General features: G+C 42.4%; 1 protein-coding gene across 1 annotated transcript; it reads right to left on the minus strand.

The window, feature by feature from the left end:
• Positions 1–298: 298 nt before the first annotated feature.
• Positions 299–26,001, minus strand: SRSF4 (serine and arginine rich splicing factor 4). Its single transcript, XM_024766602.1, has 6 exons — positions 25,662–26,001; positions 10,036–10,178; positions 9,042–9,154; positions 5,888–6,102; positions 2,023–2,112; positions 299–1,767 (listed from the first exon to the last, which is right to left on the minus strand). The coding sequence occupies exons 1-6, from the start codon at positions 25,766–25,768 to the stop codon at positions 978–980; spliced, it is 1,458 nt and encodes a 485-aa protein (XP_024622370.1). The 5' UTR covers positions 25,769–26,001; the 3' UTR covers positions 299–977.
• Between the last annotated feature and the right edge of the window lie 388 nt (positions 26,002–26,389).

The following is a 26,389-nucleotide window of genomic DNA, read 5'->3' on the forward strand; positions in this document are numbered from 1 at the left end:
GACATTCAACAATCAGCACAGAAGAAAGAACTCTGTTCATGAAGAGCTCATGTGGTGATGCTCTGAGTTGCCAAATTGATTCACTTATCAGCTTGGCCATAGGAGTCTTGATAGGAAGGATTTATAAACCCCTAAGAAACTCGACTTTTTTCTGTTGGGTGAGAAAAATCCTTCAGGAAAAGTGTTGGCTACCTACCTACCCATGGGTGAGCTCAAGGAACAAAACAGCCATTATACCATGAACTTTTTATGCTAAGAAAAAGATAGCAAGATAGATCAGGAAATGCAACATCAATTCAAGCACCATGAAATTTTGTCAAGCAAAAATAGTCTTTATTCAAATTTAATGGAAACAGGGGTCACTATACTTTGCAAGACGGGGAAAAATAAAATTAAAAAAAATTCTTTTCTTTTCTTTTTTAATATAAAACAATATAATCACAATACCAGAATATGGAACTCTACAGTTTATTTCCTATGGGTTACTGCAGGTATCAATTTTCCTCGACTGTGCTATTCACAACTTTGTTAAGTCCAAAAATATGAAACCAAAGTGGGAGGAAACTTAAGACTTAGCACTTTCACTAAATGGCATACATCAAAGGGCATCAATCCAAGGGCAAAATGGTTGAACTCACCATACCTACCTATGTCATCATTCCAGCCTTAAAGACATCCAGGTACTGAGCTCCCTGTAGGAAAGGCCAGGCCTCAAAGCCAAGGCATTTTGGATATTCTACTGTGGGCCATGAGTAAAGGGGGTTTTCAAAGAGGAGACTGCTTTCAGTCAAGCAGGAAGGCCTGACGCCAGGAGGCTTTACGGAGAGGAAGCGCTTAGACTTAACAATTGTAGACACACCATTAGGGGAGTTAAAAATGTACAGCAGTGACATATGTTCTACTTCAATCACTTGTGCTACGGCTACCAAACATGTACAAAAGACTTCTCGGGGAGTTCCAGCTGTGGTCGTAGCCAGTTAGGACCTTGAGTGGGACCTGGATCTAGACCGGGAGCGCGATCTGGACGCAGACCTGGATCTAGACTTGGACCGGGATCGGGTTTTTGACGCGGACTTTGATCTGGAGCGTGATTCTGATGGGAGGTTTGGTTTTGATTTGGAATTGGACCGCGACCTGGACCGGGTCTCCTGATTGGTGCCAGCATCCTCACTCTCCCCTCGGCCTTCCCTCTGGCCAGACTCGGACTTGGCGTGTTCCCGCTCCTTCGAGCCCGAGCGGGACCGCGATCTGGACGGGGAGCGGTCGGCGTCTTCCTTCTTCTTCTTCTTGCTGCTGCCCGGCTTGCTGTCTCGCTTGCCGCCTCGCTTCCTGCGGCTGCGGCTGCGGCTGCGGCTGCGGCTCTCCCCCCTGCTCCTCTTCCTCCCCTTCCTCTTGTCCTTGCTTTTGCTGCGGCTGCGGCTGCGGCTGCCTCCTGGGCTGCGGCTGCGGCTCTTACGCAGGCTCTTCTCCTGGCTCCGGCCCCTGCTCACGCTGCCCCGCTTCTCCGGCGCGCCCCTCTCCTGACTGCGGCTTCTGCTTTTGCTCTTGCTTTTCTGCCTGCTGGGGCTGCGGCTCTTGGACTTGCCGGTGCTGTCGCTGTTCTGGACCTTCTCCTCGGCCTGGTCCTTGCTCTTGCTGCGGCGCTTGTCGGCGCTGCGGCTGCGGCTCCGGCTCTGGTCCTTGCTGGGGCTCCGGCTCTTGTCCTTCTTGCTGCGGCTGCGGCTCTGGCTGCGGCTGCGGCTCTTGCTCCGGGAACGGGAGCCTGACCTGGGGAGACACGGGGACGGCGAAGCCGCATGTGACTTTGTACTTTCAGGCTGCTCATGAGAACAGACTAAAGCTATGTGTGGAGCTGTGCCCACAACACAAAGCCCGGCTTGTGCTGGCCAAGGACTGCTTTCTGAACCCCCGAGACTCCAGTCCAGAGCTGGGAATCCTGGGTGAGGGAAGACTGGGAACACCATTAACACCAAAGTGGGAAACGGTACACGTGGGCCCTGCGTGAATACCAGGAAGACCTACCTGGATCGGGATCTACTCTTAGAATGACTGCTTTTGCTGCTGCCACTTCGGCTTCTGCTCTTACGAGAATGTCTGCTTCGAGAGCGAGATCTAGGGGAGAAAGTTTTTTTGTTTTTAATACTTGCTGACAAAACGCTGGCTGAAACGAGTCAATTCAGACATCCTTTCTATCAAAAAATATGCATGGCCCTGGCTGTGTCCAGGCACAAAGCTGAAAGAGAACTCTCTCCTGTGCTCTGGGCCCAGAGATCCAGTCACCCGCAAACACTCCACCTGGATGGCCTGCCTGAAACTCGTAGTGCCTCCATTCCTGAACCCACTGCCCCCCAGACCTGTTCTTTTTGCTGGGTTCCTTCCTTATTCCCACCGATGCCGCTGTTATTCACCAGTTCCTCACACGAGGAGCCACAGCCACCCTCGACTCCCCTCTCTGCCTCACCCTCTTCTGCACTGCTGAATCTCCTCTCAACCTTCTCCAGTTCATCCACCTCGGCTGCCCCCCAGCAAGCCACCACCACTCTCCCTGGTTCCGCAGCAGCCCCCTAACCAGTCTTCCTGCATACACTTTTGCCCTTCACTTATTTATTCAACTGAGACCAGAGAGCTGTTTTAAAAATACAGAGGACTCTTGAACAACATGGGTCTGAACTGCCCGGGGCCACTTACACACGGGGTATTTCAATAGGTACGCACTACAGTACCTCACGATCTGTGGCTGGCTGAATCCACAGGTGTGGGCACTGTGGATGTGAAGGGCTGGCACCCCAACCCCGCTTGTTCAAGGGTCAACTGTACCCTCCAAGATTAAAGAGTCTCTAATAAGCCGAGACTGTGGACTCTGTCGTTTCTTTCCAAAAGCAACCCTTGGGGAAAATGACCAATTCCAGGTGCAGGGCAGGAAAGGCAAAGACGGAACCTCTCATCATGATGGAAAGAGACTTTCCAAGATTCCTGGGCACTATCATCTATGAAAGGACTCTTGCTCAGAATGTTTAATCTGTGTCTCAATCACACCTCTCTAGACCTAACTTCCAGTTTATAGAAGCTCAGGGGATAAAGTACAACAATACAAAGAGGAAACATAAATTCAGAATGTGGGACAGTATTTAAAAAAAAAAAGCTAAGAAAAGTAATTGTCATGGGGTGGGGTGGGGGGATGAGGCGGGGGACTGCTTCAGACTGAAGAGACCCAATAACCCCTTGCAATACATGACTGGATGGATCCTGGCCAGGAGAAAACACAGCTCTAAGGACAGCCATGAACAACTGGGGAAATCTGAATACAGCCTGGACACTAGATGACTTTCCGGGATCACTGTTAACGTTCTTAGGCTGGAAGACACAATTGTGCTTATCCGCGTTCTTGGAGACACACGCTGAAGTATCTGGGGGCGAAGTGTCACTCTTCATAACCTCCCTTCAAATGCTACATTTATTTATGTATAGGGCGTGTCTATAAATATACAGAGAGAAAGGCAGGATTTTAGCAACTGTTGAAGCTATAAGGAGAGCATATGAGTGTTTATGAACTATTCTTTCAACATTTTATGTTTGAAAATGCTGCAATAAAAACTTTGGGGAAGTATTTAGTAAAGCACAGTCACAGAAAAATCAAACAAAACCAAAAGACAGAGAAGCCAACCTGAAGGGCTCCCAATGACCAAAGACAGAACAATCGGAGCAAAACCAAATTGACTGCAATGGACCAAACATTACATATGCAAAGATCCAAGAACTCATTCAAAATAATACTAAACAAGCAACCTCACCACCACCTTTGGGTGTTGCTAGGCACATTCAATATACTGGAAATTGGTAAACAAAGGTATCAATTTTTATTTTCCATTTCTTATAAAAAATTTATTTTAGGGTGGTAGCAAAAGGGTGGAAGAGGGAAATCATCCTTCATAGAACTACAGCCTTTAAATGCACAAAGAACAGAAAACTAGATAGTCAGAATGTTACAACCACAGCTGAATGGCTCGAGGTGATGACTATCAGCAGATGTTAATAATTCCACTATTGGGTGGAATGCTGGTGCAGAACTGTATAGTGGACGGCCCACACGGATGCATGTTATCATCATTCAAAGTGGGACATCCACACACCACGCGAATGCTGCAACAGCAAGTACAAAGCACCTGCTAAAATGATGGCCTTACTCTAAATGCCCGCAAGACCTAACTATGACTTTACAGGAAATATGAGGGACAGGATAAAGGGATGTGTTAGACATCACCGGAAGAGCACAATCTGCAAAATCTCAACTATGGAAAAATCTTCAAAACAGAAAACCGTTTCTTCCACAACTAAATGGATGGAAAATAAAAAGAGGGTGAAGGAGGATGCAGCCATGATTAAAAGGAGAATTAAGACACATGTCATCTGATTGCAATGTGTACACCTAGTTGGGATTCTAATATGAACAAACCAACAAGAAAAATACATACATATTTGAGGCAATTGGGGAAAGTTGAATACAGATGTGTTGCTGTGGTATGGCCTCATGATTTTATTTAAAAGGTTAGGGCTTCCCTGGTGGCACAGTGGTTAAGAATCCACCTGCCAATGCAGGGAACACGGGTTCGAGCCCTGGTCTGGGAAGATCCCACATGCGCGGAGCAACTAAGCCTGTGTACCACAACTGCTGAGCCCGTGCTCTAGAGCCCACAAGCCACAACTACTGAGCCCGCATGCTTCAACTACTGAAGGCCATGCACCTAGAGCCCGTGCTCCACAACAGGAGAAGCCACCGAAAAGAGAAGCCCGTGCACCGCAATGAAGAGTAACCCCTGTATGATACAACTAAAGAAAGCCCAGGCACAGCAAAGAAGACCCAATGCAGTCAAAAATCAATCAATCAATTTATAAAATAAATAAATAAATAAATTTATAAAATAAAAGGTTAGAGATACCCACTTTATAGGCAGAATGACAGGATGTCTAGATTTGCCTCCAAACAATGAAGCAGGAGGGGGTGATGAAACAAGACTGGCAAAATAAAAGATACTGAAGCTGGATGGGTGATAAGTGTAAGGGGACTCAAGGTTCATATTTTCTCTAATGCTTTATGTATTGTTTTCCATAATAAAGAGTTAAACAACAAAACAACAAAACCTGAAAAGCTTTGACTAATGACTTCCCGCTACTCTTAAACCCTTAACCTGCCCTGTGGCTCAGCAGGATCTCGCTCTTCTTTGCCTCATCTCAAGCCACGCTCCTCTGCTTCCTCCTTCCCCACAACAGGGCCTTCAAAATACGCTGCTCTCTCTGCTAAAAAGGCACTATCCCCCCTCTCTGCCCACCATGTCCAACTCATCCTTTAGGTCTCAGCTTCTATGACATGTCCTTAGGGAAGCCTCTGCCAGCTCTCTGGACGAGTTGGGCCACGTACTTTCCCTCTGACATACTTATCACAATGGTAATTATTTGCTCAATGCCCGTCTTCTCCACTAGATTGAGTTTCATGAGGGCACGGAGCATGTGTGTCTTGTTCACACATGCCTGGCCCATCTGCAAAACAGCCACCAAATAAGACAAAGTCTCCACTCCTGAGTAGCTGGAGTATCTGGGAGAGTAACAAGGGGTGAGTTGTCATGTTCACCCCCAGTAATGGTATGATTTAGGGGACCCAAGAAGAAACGTGAGAGAAGGTCACTGATACCTGCGTCAGAAAAAGGACTTTACTTCTGTTTGTACTCATGACAAAAGAGTTCAAGAGTTTTACAAATAAATGTTCAGTTCAAAGTTCTGAGTAACTGGACCAGACGGAACCATGGTACTGAGACTTCAACAGAAGAATGAAAATGGATTATCTACATGCTCATTAATGAATTTACAGCAAGCGCCGACACATCAGTAGTACCTTGAGTGACTCCGGCTCCTGGAGTAGGACCGGCGTCGTCTAGAACCAGGCTTGTCTTCAACTAATCTGATTTTTCTGCCATTGACTTCAGTTCCATCTAACTTTTCCAAAGCTCTTTTCATATCAGAGTAAGACACAAATTCAATCACCCCTTCATTTTTGCGTCCCTTGTGAGCATCTGCATAGGTCACTTCTCCCGCCTGACGCATATAATCCTGAAGAAAAACGAAATCCCCCAATAGGTTAAGACACATTTTGTGAAAATATCTAACATCATCATAATGAAAGTTTTCCCTTTCCTCTAGGAAGAAATGCTAGCTTTCCTCAGAATGAAGTTGACTCTTAAGTTATTTCCAACTACACATCGACCATTTACTGAGGTTCTTTGAAGTGTTAGGCATTAGGTGGGTAGTAGAGATAATAAATAAATAATTTAACTGTTTCTTTAAATAGTTTTGTTTGAATATAAAATTTTTTAGTTAACTATCATTTCCCAAATTTTATAGTGGCAAGTTCTTTGTCTATAGAAGCTTTAGAAGCTCAAGTTACTACATTTAACTCAGGTCTTTTGCATTTCATCATAAATTCTTATTGAAAACATGTATAGCTGTAGATAAATATCTAAGGTAAAAGGTAAACAAATTCAAAAATGGATTACGAAAGACAAAAAGACAACAGAACAATATTTTCCAGCTCTGGCTTTGAAGTGGAATGACCACCCATGTCCCTTCACCACTGTAAGCCTCTTTCCTCATTCTCTTTGAGGACTTAATATAACCCAATGAGAGAATACAACTAACATGACAGATAAATACTGAAGTGATATATAAATAAGAGAAGATGTGATTAGTGTTTAAAAAGAAAATGAAATCTGGGGTCTTGTGGCCAATTTCCCCATGTTTGTTTGTATATAATATATACTCAATAACGAACAGTTGTGGAATGAATACATGAATATTCAACAGCAGTTCATTTTTGTTATTGCTTTCCTCTCCCTATTTTGCAAAGTTGCAAACACTGACTATATGCCATTTGATACTATTCCTCTACTCACTGCATCATAAAATGTTTACATGTCTTAACATACATTACATTCTTCATAATTAGTGTGTCCAATACTTTTTCTGAGGTTTCCCAATTGCTGGGACTTCTGCGTTTTATATATAGTCCTTGGCCGTTATTCATAATCTAGCAATGACCGTCTTCATGCAAAAATTTATTTACTTCAGCTGGGAATGGGGGCTCTGGGAAAAAGGCAGGGAGCCCATATAATTTATCATCCAAACTGGGATACATCTAAGAGTAAAGGAAGATGCTATTAAGTTATGCCACACCTGGGACTGTCCTGGGCAAGTTGAGATATTGCCATACTTCCAAATTAATAATAATAGCTGATAACATATTGAATGTTCACTGGATGATAGGTAGGATTTAATTAACTTAGTCCTATTTACAGCCACATGAGGTAGATACAATCATTATCCCTATTTTACAGGGAAATGAAATACAAGAGATATTAAGCAAACTGCTCAAGGTCGTTCAGGTAGTAAGTGAAGGAGCTGGGGTCTGAACATAAGCAGCCAGACTTCTGGACCTAAATTCTTAGCAACACCCGCACCGTGGGTAAAACGACCAATTCTCAATGCCACTACTCTATAAATTTCAACTCAACACGACCACTGGGTATTATGAATTTATACATTTTAAAAAACTAACAATATACCACCCTACATTAGTTTTATTTTTGCATTTCCGTGATTAATAGCTAGCATTTGTGCCTGGAACCATTCTAGGCTTTTTATATAAAAATGCATTCATTTCTCACAATAACTCTGAGTAGAAATGAGTATTTCTCCCATTTTATAGTTGAGGAATATGAAGTGCAAGAGGAAAGTAAGTTGCTAGAGTAAAATAACTGATAAGTGGCAGAGCTGGGATTCCACCCAGGCAGGTGAGCTCCAAAGTCCTGCTCTGAAGGCTCCCTTGACTTCCTGGGAAATTGGCTCGACTCCTCTCCTTTGCTGAGAGGGAAACTGCCAAACACACAGAAGTATAAAACCAACTGAGGAGGCTGGCTAGGCTCCATTTTAACCCCAAGTTTGAAAGCCTCTCTAGTTTCTACCCAGAATGTTCAATCCTAACTCTCAGAATACTGGAGTCATTCCTTCAGAGGACGGCCCTGTTGGCAGACACTCAGTAAGGGCCTGCTGTAATACTGACAACCAACACTGTACTAGAAAAAATACCAGCATATGTTTTAGTCTCAGCTCTTCTGCTACGACCAACTGTGTGAATTAACGTTTTCTGGATCTTATCTTTGTTCGCTAAAGACTGTTGAGAGCACATGAAAAAAAGAAAAAAGATTTACTTTGTTATAAAGCAGAAACTAACACACCATTGTAAAGCAATTATACTCCAATAAAGATGTAAAAAAAAAAAGATGTAAAAGTGCTTTGATAAGTTACTACTTTTTGCTGAACCTAAACATACTCACTCATTTTGCTAGAGATGACTTGTTTAATGATGGACTTAAAATGAGAAGTGAGATAGGAAGCTCTGAGCAACCTTTACATTTGCCCTCCTAAGACCATCCAGGTTAAGGCACGCTCAATAAGGTTTTTTCTCTTTTGAGATTAAAAACCAACACCATTTTCAAAAAACGAGCTGTGGTCAGTACACTGCATGGCCAGTACACCACTGGACTGGACTTGTTGACATTAAAACTCTTTCAGGACAAATATTCAATGAAAAACAAATCTTAGAAAAGAACATGGGTCAGATAGTCATTTTCACCAATGCGGCTCTACAATGGAAGCGGACACAAACTTGCATATTACAACTAATACTGCAGGAAACTGCCGGCTGCCGTTTTTCCTTTATTAGGGAGAAACTACATTGTTACCTCTCTGTAACACTCTCTACAGAGGAAAATTTCACAGAACATAGGTTGTCCTTAGCATGCTGGCCCCATAACATACAGTAGCAGTGAGATTCCAGTGTCTTTTGTGTTCCTATGGAAACTTTAATTGGAAAATCTCCAATTGCTTTGGGTAAGTTTTCTCTGTGTGCCTGGGCCTGCATAAAATAACCTCTTTCCTTAACTCAACTTTAACTCCTACCCAACTGTAACCCAGAAGGTTAACAGGGCCCAAACCTTTAGGTCTTGCCAGCTGCACCGACTTGACAAATTCTCCACAATAAGTCTGTATTCTGTGCGGGTAGGAGGGCCATATTTATCTCGGCCACTTCTTCTATAACCATATCCACCTTTGGAAGGTTCAAATAGATGAGATTACTTCAGTGGAGGAAAAAGAAAAAATGATACAGCACATATTCCCCTTAAATATACCATCTACCCCCACCCCAAAGAGTATATATTTTAACTCTACCCCCACCCTTAATTCTAATCTAGATTTAAAAAGAAGCAATCAGCTAACATGAAAATTTAATTTAATTTACAAAGTTATAAGTATGTATATTCATTAATATTTATATTTAAAATTAACATGCATAAATTAAAAACTATCAACAATTTAACAATAACCAAATTACTAAATCAGTTACTGGTGTTACTCACAGTGATTAAAGTTTCTGTGAACATTTTATACGAAAAAAAGATTTTCAGGCACCTATTTCAGTTTAATCTCATCTGTGTCTAACCCTTGGGATCCTCACCACCCAGGTCTAATGGGGAAAGGTTGCGGTCGTCACATGGCTTCCTGTTTTTGGTCAGCCAAGGGCCACAATGGTTCAAAGAGCCACGCATGGAAAGGTAACCCAAGGTCAGCAAATGGAACAGGCAGTCATCTTAGCCTCAAAGGATTCTTTTAATTAAAACATTGAGGTCTTTGTTAAATCTATGTTAAACAATTGCATTACAGAGAAAAAAAACAACAACACAAACACACATCATTAAACATAATTATAAAGTATTAAAACAATAAATTTATGTCATTAATTTAATTACAATTAAACATTATTAAAGATGTTTATTTGCAATTTTACATTTAAAAAGATACATAAATTTATAAAACAAATGGCTTAAATATCAATACATTTCAATGTAACATTAATTAATTAATTACTTTAAAAATTAACATTTAATAACGGAGGCATGTCACTGATACAAATGCCCTTTAAATGCTTACTGCGTCCAGAACCGTAACTGCCATCTCGTCGCGGGCCGCGGGCATGCTCAACAATTACTCGCTCACCACAAAGGTCTTTGCCATTCAGTTCATAAACAGCATCATCTGCGTCTCGCAGATCATCAAACTCCACAAACCCATATCTAGAAGAAAGCAAACAAAATCCTGGTTGGCACCCTTCTGACACCCAGCTTCACTAACATTAAAGAGAAAGCAATGAGGTTCATGCTTAGCAAAGGTTAGGTGGGTTTTGCAAACTACGGACCAGCTTTCTCTTCCCTTTAGCAGAAACCACTCAGCTTTGTGCCCACAGGCACTGCAAGAGGGCAGGGAGACTTTTGAAGGCTGACTCCTGTCTTTCTAATAGGAGGCTGGCTAAATATACAGAGACCACTTCTTCTGTTCCCCAGGTAGCTGGTGGCAACTGCAAAGACCTCCACAGGGATACTTGGTATAAGGTATTAAAATACATAATTCTACAAGATTGAATATTTGCTCTTTCAAGTCACATAAAAACTCATTTTTTTTTTTAGCTTTAGCCCCAAAGTGGTATCTTAGAGAACAATTAGACCTACATTTAGGCACTGTGTCTTAACTGTTAAATCATGTTTGGAATAACAAACCAGGTTGAAAAAAAAAAAATCACAGTACCTTGACTCTCCTCAGTGAAAGAAAAAAATTTTTTTAAAGTTCCCATTTCTCTACCTAAACAAATAAGTCACAAGTGCATTAACTATTCTAGAAACTACCAGTGAAAAAAATCTGGAGCTATTCTCTTCCTCATGATATTCCAAATTCATTTCCATGAGGTTTTAGGTAGGCTGGAATTCTCTAAAATCTATAAACAAACTGTGCAAACTTCTTTTACACAGTAGTGCTAGGAATTTCCCAGCAAACAGGTTTGGTGGTTTAACATATATCCAAAAGAAAACAACCCCCTACCCCAATCCTATTAATGCCTGCTGAAGAGTACAAATTATAAAACTAAAAGGCAAAATTTGTAAGATATTTATAAGCAAGGTTAAACAAACGCCCTATCAACTGTTATCAAGAAACTTAGTTTGCTCTGATGTGGCTGTGAAAAGTCTAGCTTTGTGAGCACTGCCTATACCTACAAACTAAAGCCATCTTAATCATACAAGTTACAAGCAACATCTTTAAACTCTAACAGAGCTATGTATATAGGCAGATACTGACTACCGTTTCCCTCTGGGTTTACACCTACTGGAACTAAAAACAGGTTACAAGACTTGCCAGAAGTTTATCCAGCCTGACCAAAATTATTCCAGTTTCTTTAGCATGTAATGCTGTACTCAGCAACATGTTAAGTGAGAGAACTCAGAATTGAGAAATTCCTCCTTTACTAAAGATTAGAGTTTCTATCAAACAAGAGTCTCTCAAGGTGACAATGTACAGCTAAAAACTTTGGAGGGTTCTTTATCCTGAAATGTCTATGAGTGGCATTCAAACTTTAAAAGGCACTGAATCTCAACTCCATTAAAGAAAAGTAACACAGAAACACCCAGTGTTTAATGGGAAATGTTCTGCAATAACACAATTCAGAAGACACCTGGCTCAACTTATGGGTTATGAAATCTTTAAAACATGGTTTCACACTTCCATAAGCTGGAATTGCCGAGCAGCGTAATAAGAATGATTTTGACCATGATTGTCATATTTGGCAAAGTAAAGCCTCTCCAAATCAATACCTTCCTATGTTAAAAAGTGCTTTATAATCATTAAAAATCTTTAATAGATAAAATATATTGCAGGTACTTTTTTCTTTCCTAAATAGAGTGAGTCATCAGGAAAGCTATACTATCATTTTTAGAGACAAAATAAATAAAAAAGAGCTAATAAAAAAATCAAATCTAACTACTTTCTGCTTTGGTTTATTCCTAAATAGATCATAAAATACCTCCTGCCCCCAAGAGTACCTTCCTTAATTTAGTTGTCAAGATTGGTTACAGGTCTGCTTTGTCCACCTGCCCAGATGCCAAGTATAGAGGGATGAGAGAAAACATCCAACATGGGCATGATAAAATGGCCTCCATGCCCCTCTAAGAGTTCACACTGCCTTGGCACCATTCAATGCCCCTAACTCATCTGATGTGATGTCATAAGGACAACGCTGACTCCCGAGGATTAAATAAAGAAGTCACAGAACACCCCATTTTCTTCAACAAGCAAGTTACTTAGCCACATTTTGGGGATATCCTAGTAACTTATTAAAACAGCTGACTTAAGATCAAATTTATTTCACAGGAAAATCTTGGCTACTACTCTGTGAAAAGCCACAAAATCTATTTGGAACATTTTAGTGTCAAAATCCAGTCCAAGGATTAAATCAGGAACCTGACTGTCACTTCTCTCTGTCACTGACATGCTGGGTGGGCCTGGAAGACTAAACCAAATATACTCCTGCACCATAAACCATACCTGATAGGATTCCTGTTCTGAGAGCAAAGTAAAGACCAGATCAGTGTGTGGTTGTTTCTACCACATCACTGTTTATTTAGGTCAGTTTTACTGCAAGAATTACTTCACTCGGTAAGTAACCGGAGTAACTGGTAAGTAAGTGGAGTGAATGGGTTCCCCAATTAAGGCAGGAAGACTAGATAGCAACAATAAAATGGCACTTAATATTTATTAAGTAATCTCTATGTACTAAACAATGTTATCTTATTTAATAATCACAATACCCAAGAGCCAGGTACTGTTATCTGTTTTACAGATGGGGAAACTGAGGCACACCGCATTAAACAATGTGCATAATAAAGCTGACACTCAAAGCCTGTGGCATGACTCCAGAACTCTACCTAAAACTGGGGCAGCAGGAACTGGCCTGGGTTCTAGTCCTGGTTCTGCAATAAACCAACTCTGAAAAGCACATTTAAATCATTTTATTCCTCTGGATCCTAGTTTATCCGTGAAATGAGGGAGCTATACTACGTATCTCTGAGGTTTCTCCTAACATCAAAAGTATGACAGTTAAAATGAAAATTAGTCTTCCTCTGGCTTAACAATGGGATGAAATTTTAGTTTTATTTAAATAGTTTAACTGTCTCTGAATTAAATTCTAGTGCCTTTAAGAAAGCAAAGCTCTTCCTGGTAACATGGGAGAATCTTTCTAAATGAATCTTAACATCCCTTTGTGCTTTAATCTCCTCTCCCAAAAAGTATTCTCCTTTTGAATCATTTGTCAAAGGAGGGATATAAAATACACGCATTCATGTGTGCACACACTATGTGTTGGCATGTGTGTATTTATGTAGACATATCTCTGGTGTGACCTGTAGATAAGCCTTACAAACATAACCCAGCAGATAAATTTCTCAATTCTAGCTGCAGACACCCCTCCTCTTCTCTATTAAAAACAACCATCTTTCAGTAATTCTAGTATGAGAATGAAGAAGATGAAGGAATTCAGGAGAATGAATCTACGACAAATTAATAAATCCCTCTAAGGTAGGGACTGATAAAAACCAAACCAAACCAAAACCCCACCAATATGCCTCCTCTGGCTTGACTCCCAGATGTTGTATCTTTCAACCTTTCTCTCTACACCTATGTGAAAGAACAAAAAGCATGGCCTATTAAATGTAAATTTTTTCAATTAAAAGAAAAACTCCTTTCTTGAATGTTTCTCTGCTATTGCCTTTTCCCACTCTTTTCCTCTAGATCACATTTAATCCCAACAAATTTAGTCAAAAAATGATGGCCGAGGAATTACTGCCATTTTCTAAGAAAAGTGGGCACCATGATTCTTACCAACTATAGATAGGTATTCTGGATACCACAAACAAAAGCCACGTTGAATTACGTGGGCTGTTCTCAACTTTAGTCCATTCTTATACCACTGCCAAGTGTGCTGGTCTTCCTCATTCAACAGCTGATGTACTGCTCAGACTATCAGTCAGAACTCTGAAATTCTAGAACTGGAATGACATGTTTTTAAAACTAAAGTACTCCAAGACTTCAATTTTCAAAATGTTAATCACACTTTTTCACCCAAGAAAAGTTACCACCTGAGGTTGTGTTGTTGCTGAATAGTCTTCCCCTGATCTAATAACCTACACCAATGGTCCCAAATACCACGCTGTATGTCCTACTAAAGAGGCTGGGGAGTTATCTCACCCCTCCAGGAATGGCTTAGGGCCATCTCCGTCTTCCAAACATCTTCACTGAACAGGGCATGACTAAGGGGGTGCGCACCACCAGCTGACTGACGGGGCGTGGGGACGAGGAGCGAGGGAAAGCAAGCCTCCATGCGTGTGCCTGCTGTCACCCGCCAGTACTGCTTACCGCCGGGGCACGCCTTGGATGTTCTCTCTATAAGAAAAATTTGCCCCTTTCCACGGTGGATCTCTGCTCACCTTTGTCCTAAAACTGTGCCACATGCTTTTCTTTGTATGTGGACATGACAGTCCTCAGCCAACCATCAGCAGGATGTGAGTTTTGTTTTCCCAATGTGGTGAGCCATTCCCACATTCACTCATTTTCCTTGCAAGAACCGAACCTCTCCATGGCTGGTCAGGATTAGGGATGTTGCTGTAGCCAAGGAAAAATTTTCATCTGTTGAAGTTAACCCATGGGGTGGCTTGAACCCTGAAACTAGGGTCAACAGCAATGTACTTTAAGGGCAGAGCCCTTAAATCTACCCTGAAAGAAACGGCATTCAGTGAACAGGAATCAAACAGCTCTCTTTCAAAGCACTCAGTGTTGATCCTAGGCTTCAGCCAGCTTGTGTTATGAGGTGAAAAAAGTTAGGGCACACTAACAGGATAGTAATAAAAAATGGAAGTTCTCGCTCTCTGCATAAAGTGCTTGGTAAACTGCAGAAAGACACTTCTGCAACCAACTCTCTAGTGCTCAGGTGAGGCCAACTCAGAGAATGCTTGTGAGTGACAACCATGTAAGTGCCCCCAATTCCAACGGTCTGCAAAATTCCAGGGAAGCAGTGGTCAGGCCCTCAAAGTAGAATTAACCAATGTCACATTCACTGCTCTGAGTCACGGATTATGGTTGCAATTTGACTATCCCAGTAACCGAGGGTTGTTTATAACCCACCACTAGGAGCTCCTACCACACGAAGTGGGTTCCTGAGATCCTTTTTATCCTGAGACAGGAAGGAGGCTGCTCTGGGCATTCCGGCCTCCCTCTCCTTGGCCTCAGGAGGGAGGGCCATCACGGCCACCCGTGGAAGGTGGATGACTTACCCGTGCTCACTGAGTGGCAGAGCTGGGGTGCGGCTTCAGGGCTCACCAGTACCCAGTCTGGGGCTCTTTTCGCGTCGGCAAACTGGCAGTTCCCGCACACCAAGGGCTCTCTGCTTAGAGCTAGTGTGGATTCCTGGTCTGCAAACGTTGGCCACAGCTCAGTCTGCACTTGATCTTTCCCCACCTTCAAAGAAGAAAACCTACCTCATGATTCCTCTCTTCTCGGTCCCCTGACCACCTGATTCACTCCTAAAAACACTGTCATTGCCTTTGGCTGTTCTTCTCTGGTTGCCCACTTAGTGCGCTGCCTAGTTTTACAGTGTGCTCTTTCTGCTGGGCCCCCAGGGCGGTCTCTTCCTGTGTGATCACCTGCCTTCGTTCAAGAATATGGCTATTTTTACTTAGTCAACTTGTCTCTTTAAATGAAGTGGGGAAAGTCTGCTGCTTTATCATTCTTTTGCTCAGAGGTCTATACTGACTCCTAAAGATCTTTGTTGATGCCATTCTCTGAACCTGGAATGCCTTGATTACGCAAGGTGAATCACAGCAACCATCTTCCATAGACTTGAGAATTCTCTTTCATGAAGTCTCAGAAACTTGCGGACTCTAAGCGTCTTAGCACGGTCTTTAGCATTAGCACTTCTATTCATTTTATGTTTTACATGATAATGTTTTGGTGACCTTTCAAGCCTTGTTCTTTTTCGTTTGTGCTTATCCTCTCATTTGATTATGAGCTCTTTAATATTAACAAAGGCTAATATTTAGAACAGTGCCTGGCACACAGTAAATAATTCATCTATAATATTTCATTCATTCCTCATATCATATGCGAAGAATGCACTACTACTGCTATTACTCCCATTTTACAATGAGAAAAATGAGACTGGGAGAGGCTAAGCAACTGGCTTGTAGTCAAGGCGCTCCTAAGCGGTATAGCTGGATTAGAACCCAGGTCCATCTGACTCCAAAACCCAAGCTCTTAACCACAAGGTCACAGTGCCTTTGTAAAGGCAGCTGTTTCTTTTCTCCCACAGTCCTGAGCACAATCCTTTGAAATTCAACAAATGCTGCTGCTTGACTTGATAATCTAACCTTAGATAAGCCAGGCTGTATTAACGTTTTTTGATACAGCTGGGTCAATTCTCCAGAGGAAAAAAGAAATTGATCTTGGGGCAGGTGAAGCACCCCTAAGCTTGGAGTATGTGACAACCAGGTTACTTTCACTCGTCTTTTGGTTCCCATTAGCCAGTGTCAGCCATCTGGTCCTTCCGAAAACATGTGTGGGTTCAGAACATAACAGACTAGAAGAATAGAGGAAAAATAAGATTATTCTGTGCAATCCCCATTCTGGAGGCCCCATATTAACCCCTGGAATCTGTCTTTGGTTTTAAGGCTCAGCAAAAATTAGACCAGCATAGAGATGATGGAAGGTTTGGCCTAGAGGTGGTAGATGTGAATGGATATTGACAGTATTATGTATTTAAGAATGCATTTAATTAGTTTTGTAAGGAATGGTGACCGGGACCAAAAAATATAAGCATGAATGGTGTGGGAAAAAAATGGATGAGAAATCAAAGAATGCTATAAAGTTTACAGACTTTCAATTATACAAAGATTATGGCAGCAACCAGAAAAGTACTTTGCAGATGACAGCCATCTATGATCTGATTTAACTCCAAACCACTATTAACATGACTACTCTAGCCCACCAGGACTCTTTCCCTTTTCAAAATCCTTTACAATAATGTTCACAACTCTGAGATTTACTGATAATCTCATAGATGAAGAAATGAACGCTTACAGCAGTTAAGTAAAGGCTACCCAACACCTGGGATTCTTCAACCCTAGGTCCTAACCTAAAATCAACACTCCAACACCATGTTCTACTATCTCCACACCAGTGGAAAGAAGTGGTCCACAGAGCAAACAGTTTGAGAAACACAAGCTCTAGCACAGAAAATCAGTTACATCAAATTATATGCTGTGGAAGACAAATGCCCACATGAATATTAGCATCTTATGAGAAATATTAAATGGCAAGAAATACCATTTCTGCATCTGATGTGTACTAATACTAGTAAGTTGTGAACATCCTCTAAGCTAATAGTGGAACCAAACCTGTATGTCAGTTATCAAAATTTTAACACCAGTCTAGGAAAATAGAGAAAGATAACAAATCATTAAGAAAATACCAGCCCATCTCTGCAGGAATATTCACATACTGGAGTGAGGAAAAGAGAACAGAAACAATCATTATTCTAAAAACTAAGTGATAATACAAAATTCCTTCAGAAAGCAGGAGCAAGAGAGGAATCTGTACCAATTTCAAATCTAGTCTTACTCTGTAACTGGTCTATGGGCCTATTTGCCATTTTGTTTCAACTATCCAAAAGCCTTTCAAAAATGAACTAAGCAAATTCACTCTTACTAGGCTGCTACCATATTTCTATCCTATAAAATGGGACTACCCGCAGGAAGCAACATACTTGCAAATAGTTTGTGGATCAAACTATCACAACTATAACCCCTCTGTCATAATGAAGTGTTTCACTGTGACCTTTTAAAGTCAACAGGGCTGCTTTCCTTAAAGGGGAGCAAACATAATCATACCCGTGTATATTTCAATTTTCTGACACTTATCCACACTAAGGGTAAATGAAATTAAAAGGTCTCACAAGAAAAGAGATCAACTATTCCCTGATGACACACTAAAGCTCATGAAGACTCAATCACAAATTAAAAACAATTTTAAAAAAACTCAAGAGATGAAAGTCATATTGCTAATTTAGAATAAAACTCCTAGAACGTAAGATAGAATCACTGTTACTTGTAGTTAATGAAGTAAAGGTGTACACTCAGCAGACAACACTACCTGATTCCACACCAAAGCTACAAACAAAACCAGTTTGTACTTACCTCTAAAACCACACTATAGGCAGGGTAACAGGTGTTAAAGCCTCTTAGAAATTATGCCTCTTGGGACCATCTTGGCTGTTTCCATGTCCCTCATAACCACCCCACAGTCCCTGTTTCTTTTTCTTTTTGGTTAAAGATGCCACTCCCCATGCTATTTCTTGGGGATGCCCTTCCCTTGAAAATCAGTCATTTAATTCACTTTATATTTTAATGGATGTTTCAAATTCCTTAAACATTAATGGATCAATAGCTTCATTTCATCCACATGAAATAACTTTTCTCAAAGTCAGTTCATCTGGTCTGTGGCTCCTGACCCCTCACCCAAGCCTCCTGCTCACCTCTTTCACTCCTGATGGCTGAATTCAAACCTCCCTCCTCCAGTTTCCCCCTCTCTAGGCCCTGGAGGTCTGTGTTCATGGAGGCCCCCATCCGGCATCCAGGAACAAGACACGGCTGGGGCCCTGGCGGAGGGCCCGTTAAGTGGCTCTTCAGGCATCATGTGCAGTTCCAGAACCTCTAGACTTTCATCTCAACCCACAGGAAAGGTCATGTAGGGCACTTCCTCAAAATACAGGTGTGCAAGTCCAGGGCACAATCCATCCCTCACCTTCAGGATACTCCAAGACCAGACAGCCCTAGCTATGACAACAGGACAGAGACTGTTCACTGCATTTACTTGCATAGATCCTACCCTGGTCAGCCATCACAAAGCTGATACCACCCTTCAGCTCTGCAGAGTAGCCTGTGGAGAATCAGTAGCAGTCTCTGTCTGGGGCCAACGTCATAAAAAAAATAGCACCTGTCTCACTTTTGGCAGTAACTTGGCAGCTTGTTGGAAGCCTCTGCAGAGAGACTAAGGACTTCAGGCTGTGGAACCTGAACTACCTTCTCACCCTTGGAGGCAAGCCCCAAAGGATAGGAATGAATCGTCTGGAAGGAAACAGCATGAGAGCAACTTTGGCTGACACCACCCATGCTCTATCTGGTATGTGAATAAGAAAGATCTTCAGTTTTCGGAGTTGTCAATAACTCATTTTGTAACCTTGGCCCTGTCATTTAATCCCCCGTGCCTCAGTTTCCCCATCAGTACAAACTAGAGACAACACTTATTTTAAAATTTCAGTGTTAGCTTACAAACTTATAAATACCACCCCCAATAGTATTCTCTCAGATGCTTGGAGCACCTTTCTTCCGAGGATCTCAAAATACAATTTGCGGGCTTCTCTGCTGGCGCAGTGGTTGAGAGTCCACCTGCCGATGCAGGGGAAATGGGTTCACGCCCCGGTCTGGGAGGATCCCACATGCCATGGAGCGGCTGGGCCCGTGAGCCATGGCCGCTGAGCCTGCGCGTCTGGAGCCTGCGCTCCGCAACGGGAGAGGCCACAGCAGTGAGAGGCCTGTGTACCGCAAAAACAACAACAACAAACCAATTTGCTGTTTAGGTTACTTCGATGTATCCAAAAATACCATGAACCCAAACCACATTTTATCTAGTCTACATCCTGTGCCTACCTTTTAAGAAGGGAAAAATACTTCACGTGGCCCTTTTATTCATGATACATCAATAAGGAAGGGAGGAGCAAGCTATTAAACTGAGGAATAGGGATTTTAAATGACTTGGCCAAATAATTACAGATGATGTTTATTCTTATCACAAACTGACTGGGAAACCAGGAACAAGGAGTGGAAGTCTCAAGCCAGGGCAGTTTAAGGTGGCAACATTTGGTCAAACTGTAGCACGGTATGGTTTCTTGGCAATGACTTTTCAAAATGACAGAAATTTAAAAATTACCCATGGCTTAAGAAAAAAAGTAACATACCTAAAATATTTTGGGGGGAGGTATGTTGACCTCAGCAAGAGACTTCAGTACAAAAACAACTTGGTCACATTTGTAAGTTACACTTGATACTACGAATAAAACAATGACAGAATGCGACTTAATCCACAGCCCTGTTTCTCATGATTTCTTATTTGTTTAAGAAAAAGTTCTTGGTTAAAACACCTGAAACCATTTCACCTGTTAAATTAGCAAAGACTCTAAACAGTACGGCCGGCTCAGTGGTGACGAGGCTGCCATGATGGGCGTGCTCATGCACTGCTGGTATAAGTGTAACTGGCACAGCTTTGCAGGACATGTGGCTATACGCATCAAGAGCTTTCAAAGTGTTCACTCCTACTGTGACACATGAATTTTACTTCATAGAATCCGTCCTAAGGAATGACTAAAATGCAAACAAAGTTTTTTGCATGTGATATCCATCACAAGGTTATACAGAACAGCAAGAATTGAGAGATAGCCTAGGAGGAATGGTTGGGTAAATCATGATATAGCCATACAATGGATTTTATGCAGCCCTAAATGATGTTTATGAGAAAGATTTTATGTAACAGAAAAAATCTATGAGAAAAATTAAGCAGAAAAAGTGGGACATAAAATTGCACATAAGACCTTGTCTATGTTAAAAGGATTCTTAATGATACCTCTTTTCTACTTTCTGCTGTTGGTATTGTCTAAATTATCTACAATGCACCTGTATTTATTTTCTAATCAGTCAAAAAGTTATTTTCTAAAAAAAGTTCTTGAACCTGTTATGCTTGGTAGGCTAAACAGATAAGGCTTAAAGGCTGCAAGACAACTTCCTAATATATATTTTTAGACGTTCTAATTAAAAAGTCATAATATTAAAAAATTATGATCAAGAGTAGTTGAGAATTCAGAAAAATAGGAACTCTTAAATACAGCAGGTGAAAATATAAACAAATACCATGGAAACCAAAAGGTAGCAAAAGTTAAAAATGTGTACACTCAGCTCTCCATATCCTGGGTTGGTTGAACCCGTGGGTGTGGAGGGACGACTATGGGACTTGGGCATCCGTAGACTTGGGTATCTGCAGTGGGTCCTGGAACCAATCCTGTGATTATACTGAGGGACAGCTATATACACTCTGACTCCAAAGTCCATTTTCGGGAATCTGCCCTAAGATTTACATAAAGGATATTTGCCACAGCGTTATATACGTGTAAAATAGTGGAAAACCAAAGACAACCGCAATGTCTTGCAACATGGTTTTGCTTATGTACATTAAATAGTATTATTATGTGGGAATACTATGTAGCCCTTAAGAATTAGGTTGTGGAAGAACACTTAACGACAAAAGGATCAGGCTGTTAGGTAGAAGCTGGTTACAAAACAGAACGTACAGTACGAATCCAATGTGAAAAAGGGGGGCGGGGAGGCTTAAGAAGTGCATACACCTGTGTGCGGAAAAAGACAAAAAGTCTCAAAGTGCAGGTACTGTCATCTTTCATTTTTTGTCCTCTATATTTAAAAAAATGTACAATAAATATGTACAATTTTTATAATCAGAAATAAATACATAGTATTTTGAAATGTTACACAGATTAAGTATGGGCTTTTTTCTTTTTTTTTGGCCACACCACGCAGCTTGCAGGATCTTAGTTCCCTGACCCGGGATTGAACCCGGGTCCTCAGCAGTGAAAGCACAGAGTCCTAACCACTGGACTGTCAGGGAGTTCCCAAGAATGGGCTTTTAATACTAAACTACCAGTTCAATTAACCAGAAACCAATAACCTGGAACATCAATTATATTTCCCTTATTGCCTCTTTAAAAGACAAGAAGAAAAACAAGCTCGCATCAAGGATTCAGTCAAAAGAGAAAATCTCTTTGTAGGTTCTGGGGTTGGCAGAGATTCATCCCAGTATCTCAGGCCTAACAGTGCCCTACAGTGCTCAGGGACAAAAAGAACAACGACTTGACTCACTGAAAGCCATAACATATTTAAAATATTAACTAAGGGGTATCTTCTACTTGAAGGAATTTAAAACAGAGGGTGAAAACAAAAAACTTCTTGGTAATACTTAGATATCATGAAAATCCAACTACACAGACCAGGACACCCCTGAAAATTCTGGCTGTTCACAATTTCACTGTCTGTAATATGAAACAAAGGTTCTGAAATTTATAGCCAAGTTTCCCTGGAGAGCTTTAATTCACACATTTAACCAACTAAAACAAAAACCCAAAACCCCCCCAAACCCTCAATGGTTTGGGGGTTTACCTGTCCAGCTACTAGGCAAAAATAATCTTAGGATGTGATATGTTTAATTCATTGACTAAAATATGGCAAAATTAAAATATAAAGATCTGAGACCAAAACCACAATATTTTGTGGCAAAAGTACTGTACTTAAAAAAAAAATCTACATTTTACATGAAAAAAGTGATTTACTAATAAAAAAGAAAGCTCACAGAATTCACAAATAATCAAAGACAGCAAAAGTTACCACAGAGTTGGAAGGCTGCAAACAGCTGCTAATATTGTTGCTTCCTTGACCCCTGGCCCACCGTGGCTCTTGCTGGCGTTAGTGTGGCCCATACAAATGGAGGAGACCAGAGGGGATCTGGAGTGGCCTATGCTGTCGTGGGAGATTTATGTCATGTTCGTGGTCCCAAACTAAACCATCCTTCCAGGAGTTCTCTAAAACTAAAGCAATCTAGATTAGGGTTACCTGGTACAATAAAAGCAGGCAATACACTACTGCATACATCTCCCTTCTCCTAATCCCAAGAGGGTCCATAAAATGTTCTCTTGGATACTAAATCTCCTTTGGAGAGCTCATCTGCTGCCTCATTTGGTCAACTTTCTATTATACCACTGCTTTATGCCTACTTCATTAATTCAGAACTTTACCTACAACCCTTCAGCTCAATATAGCTACTGTCTACTGATAAATCTCACTTCCACAAATTTGAACTCTTCAGCAATTCTTCAAAGCCCTAACCATCCAAAATCTTTTGAGTTTCAGTTACTAATAATCACAATCCAGATATGTTAAAAAGGCTTCTCAAGGGGCTCTACTATCCTTCCTATGTTTCCAGGACTATATAAGCTTACACATGTTGCTAAATTATGCCATCCTTTCAAACTCCTCTGTGCTACTGCCATCTAATCCGGTCAATTGCTTGAAATACATCTATATACCATTGGTCCTTTGTTCAGAAGTCATTTTCCTCTGCAATGATTCCTGAATGCTACCAGGAGGTGCACCTGTTTGGTGACTGTCACACCTGCCTTCAAATCCCTAAAATGACTTCCCATTCTTCATTCCCTTGACTTTCAATCACAGATTTCATGCATATCATGGTTTAGCAGCACAAATGTAAAAATGAATAGTTCCCCAAGAGACCCACATATTTAGGGTCCTGGAAGGATCGATCAATTCTTCCTCTTAGATCACCATTTCTCAGGTTGCTCAATTATTCCCTCCAGAGCATTTGAACTCCTATCCATGATTTTGAATGTCTAGTGTAAAATCTTACAGTTGTTTCTGATTTATGTTGTTAAACTTCTAGATCATTCATGAGACTCAATCCAAGCTAGACTGTTTATTATATCTCAAAATTCTTCCTTATTCTACCATCACCAGTTATGACATACACTATTCCCAGACACTTCAAGCCCCAGTCAATCCACACTTCAAAGCCTATTTCAGACAAACCATTCCAAGTTTCACTTCGTGAGTTTAAATTGAGAGCAAGCATTGCTTAACTCGAAGTGTATGTTATAACCACAAGCACTTAATTCACTCAAGGGCAGAACTGGTTTTCTGCCTCCTCCCTTCATTTAGCACAGTAGAGGCATCTTGTCGGTTATCAACATATTTGTTCCATTAATTAGCTTTCCTATTAACATCAACATCATTTCCTGCTATCACTGGAGTAACCTTAGAGAACAGACCTCACCAAATACGCTTCGTGTTACTAAACACTTAAGCTAAGATGTCTCCTTATGATCAAGGTCAAATCCCTTTGATTATAGCTACCATTTACAGCTATGAGCCAAATGCTTTACAACTATTATCTCTAATCTTCCTTTTCCTGGTGGATGAGGAAACTCAGAATCAGAGAAGTAACTTGCCCATAGGTAGTAAGTGGTGAAGCTACGATTTGACCCAGGCCTGTTTGCTTTCAAAACCCATGCTTTCCCCACAAAATTTACTGTCAACTTAATTGGGCTCTGAAGAAAACTGGGAGTTTGAACTTGATTGTTCAGACATATGATATGTATCACAAGAACATCCCCCTGCCCACTTTATCTAGTATGTTTAAGAACTGAAAGCTCTATTGAACAAAATGAGTAACTTCCTAAACCTTCTACTCTAAAAGAAATCAGCATTCATAATAAACACTTGATGGAGGACATTTTCCTTAGTAAGAAGGTGATCCTTCCTAACAATCAATTTGAAATGACTTGTTAAAATTTTAAACTCAGCCAACAGTTTGAGTACATTGTAGCTTCCAATTTTTCTCAAATGCTCAACCTAGGTATCTTTTATAACTTCTCAAGTGTTAGTTGCTAGTATTACATTGGGGAGTAAACTCTAGCTATATCAGACCTGTTGCAAAGTAGATCTTAAAAAAAAAAAAAAAGCCAAGAGTTCTTCTAACAGCCAAGGTTTAGTACCCTAAAATGCTTCCCCCACTCCTTTTATTTTTTTATATCCATGTCTTTTAAGTCCTACCTAACATTTCCCGGTTCTCACAGTTTTCCCCGTAGAATATCTTCTCCAGGGCTGACTCCTCATGCTTCCCCTGAAACTTGTAGCCCCTGCGGGCCCTGCTCTACCAAAGTAGATTAGGAATACAAGTAACAGACCATACCCGGGTGGGTAGTAAGTTAGCAATTTCCTAAACTGTAGGTCTCCGTCTACATCAACTAGTTGACTGGTCACGGTGGCCACTATTCTCTAACAAATTCTACGACAAAACAATTTTTTGGCAAGTTGGAGAACGGAAACCCCAGCATGGAAACTCTGTACGCAGTCTTGAAGATAGCAGGCTAAGACTTTAATTTACCCTTGTAGAGGGAACGGTGAAGGCTTTCAGCACCGCAAGCCGATACTTTCGAAACCGTCCCTAGACTACTCAAACTAGAGTCTCCCGCCCAAAAAAGTGTAGCACATGGCAAGTCTAAAAAGGGCGTCCCTTCAGAGCTCCAGTCCCCGGGAGAGATGCGTTGTGACCATCTGATCCATTAGACTGGGGAAGAGGTGAAAAGGGAGGAGGAAATCTGTTTGTTTCCAGCAGCCCTCAGAGCGGGAAAGGTCGGTCTCTACTGAAGATGAACCAGGCTCCGGCTCCAGCGCCTGGGAAGGAAAAACCCAGGCCTCCCCGGAGCCCTGGAGCTGTGCCCTCCCTCCCAGCGCCCCAATCCCACTCAGGTTTTCCTTCTTCCCGTCCCACTCAGAGCCTCACCATCGCTCCCATTATCCCTCCACCACCCCCACCCGCGCAGGCGCAGTGGGAACCGGGGCCTACCCGCGCCCCCGAGGCGCCGCGACTATGGCGGAGCCGGAGCAGGCCGGCAGCTCCGCGCGGGGTAGCCGTCCCACTCCCGTCGCCGCGGCCTCCCCGCCACCGCCGGGGCCCCGTCCCCACCCGGCAGGCCCCTCTTCCGTCCTCCTCACCCGTTCTTCAGATCCACTTCCAGGATCTTCCCGTAGCCCTTAAAGAAGCGCTCCACATCACGCTCCCGGGCCTGGTAGCTCAGGCGGCCGATGTACACCCGTGGCATCCCGGCAACAGCTTCGGCGGCGGCGGCTTGGCCTGGCCCCAGCCCCCCTAGGCGGCGGCCGGCGAAGCGAAAGCGCGGCGACGGCGGCGGCGGCAACGGGCGGGCGGCGGGACGGACGCAGCCGAACCCGGCGACGTACGCGAGCACGCAGCTCGCGAGCACGCGCCTCCAGCCTCCCCCGCCCTTCCCGCAAGAGGAGGGTAACGGAAGGGAGCGCGCGTTCGCTTCCCGCCCGGCCGGGGCTTGCCGGGGGGCGCGCCGGCGTGGGGCGGGGCCAGGTGATCGACAGGCGGCGCGGGCGGTGCGGGGGCCTTCAGTCTCCGGGCACGTTCTCTCGCGAGCTTGGCGCGCAGCGCCTGCGCCGCCCTCCGTAGCCCGTTGGTTTTCCTCCTTCCCCCCGGAAGTGTCCGCACCTCTCCCATAGCTCTTCGAATATTTCTGCTTTTGTCCTTTGATCCGGGAGTGGTTTCGACTTTAGATTTGGAATTAAACCTGGCTTCTAACCGTCTAAGTATCTGACCTTGGTGTCGTTACGCGCCTCCCTTTTGAGCCTCGTTTGTCTTCTCTGTAAATGGGGGATAGTAATTCCAGCCTTCCAGCGTTGCTTTGAGAATTATAGGC

Source organism: Neophocaena asiaeorientalis, unplaced genomic scaffold (assembly GCF_003031525.2).
Source record: "Neophocaena asiaeorientalis asiaeorientalis breed wild unplaced genomic scaffold, Neophocaena_asiaeorientalis_V1.1 scaffold79, whole genome shotgun sequence".
Taxonomy (NCBI): Eukaryota; Metazoa; Chordata; class Mammalia; order Artiodactyla; family Phocoenidae; genus Neophocaena; species Neophocaena asiaeorientalis.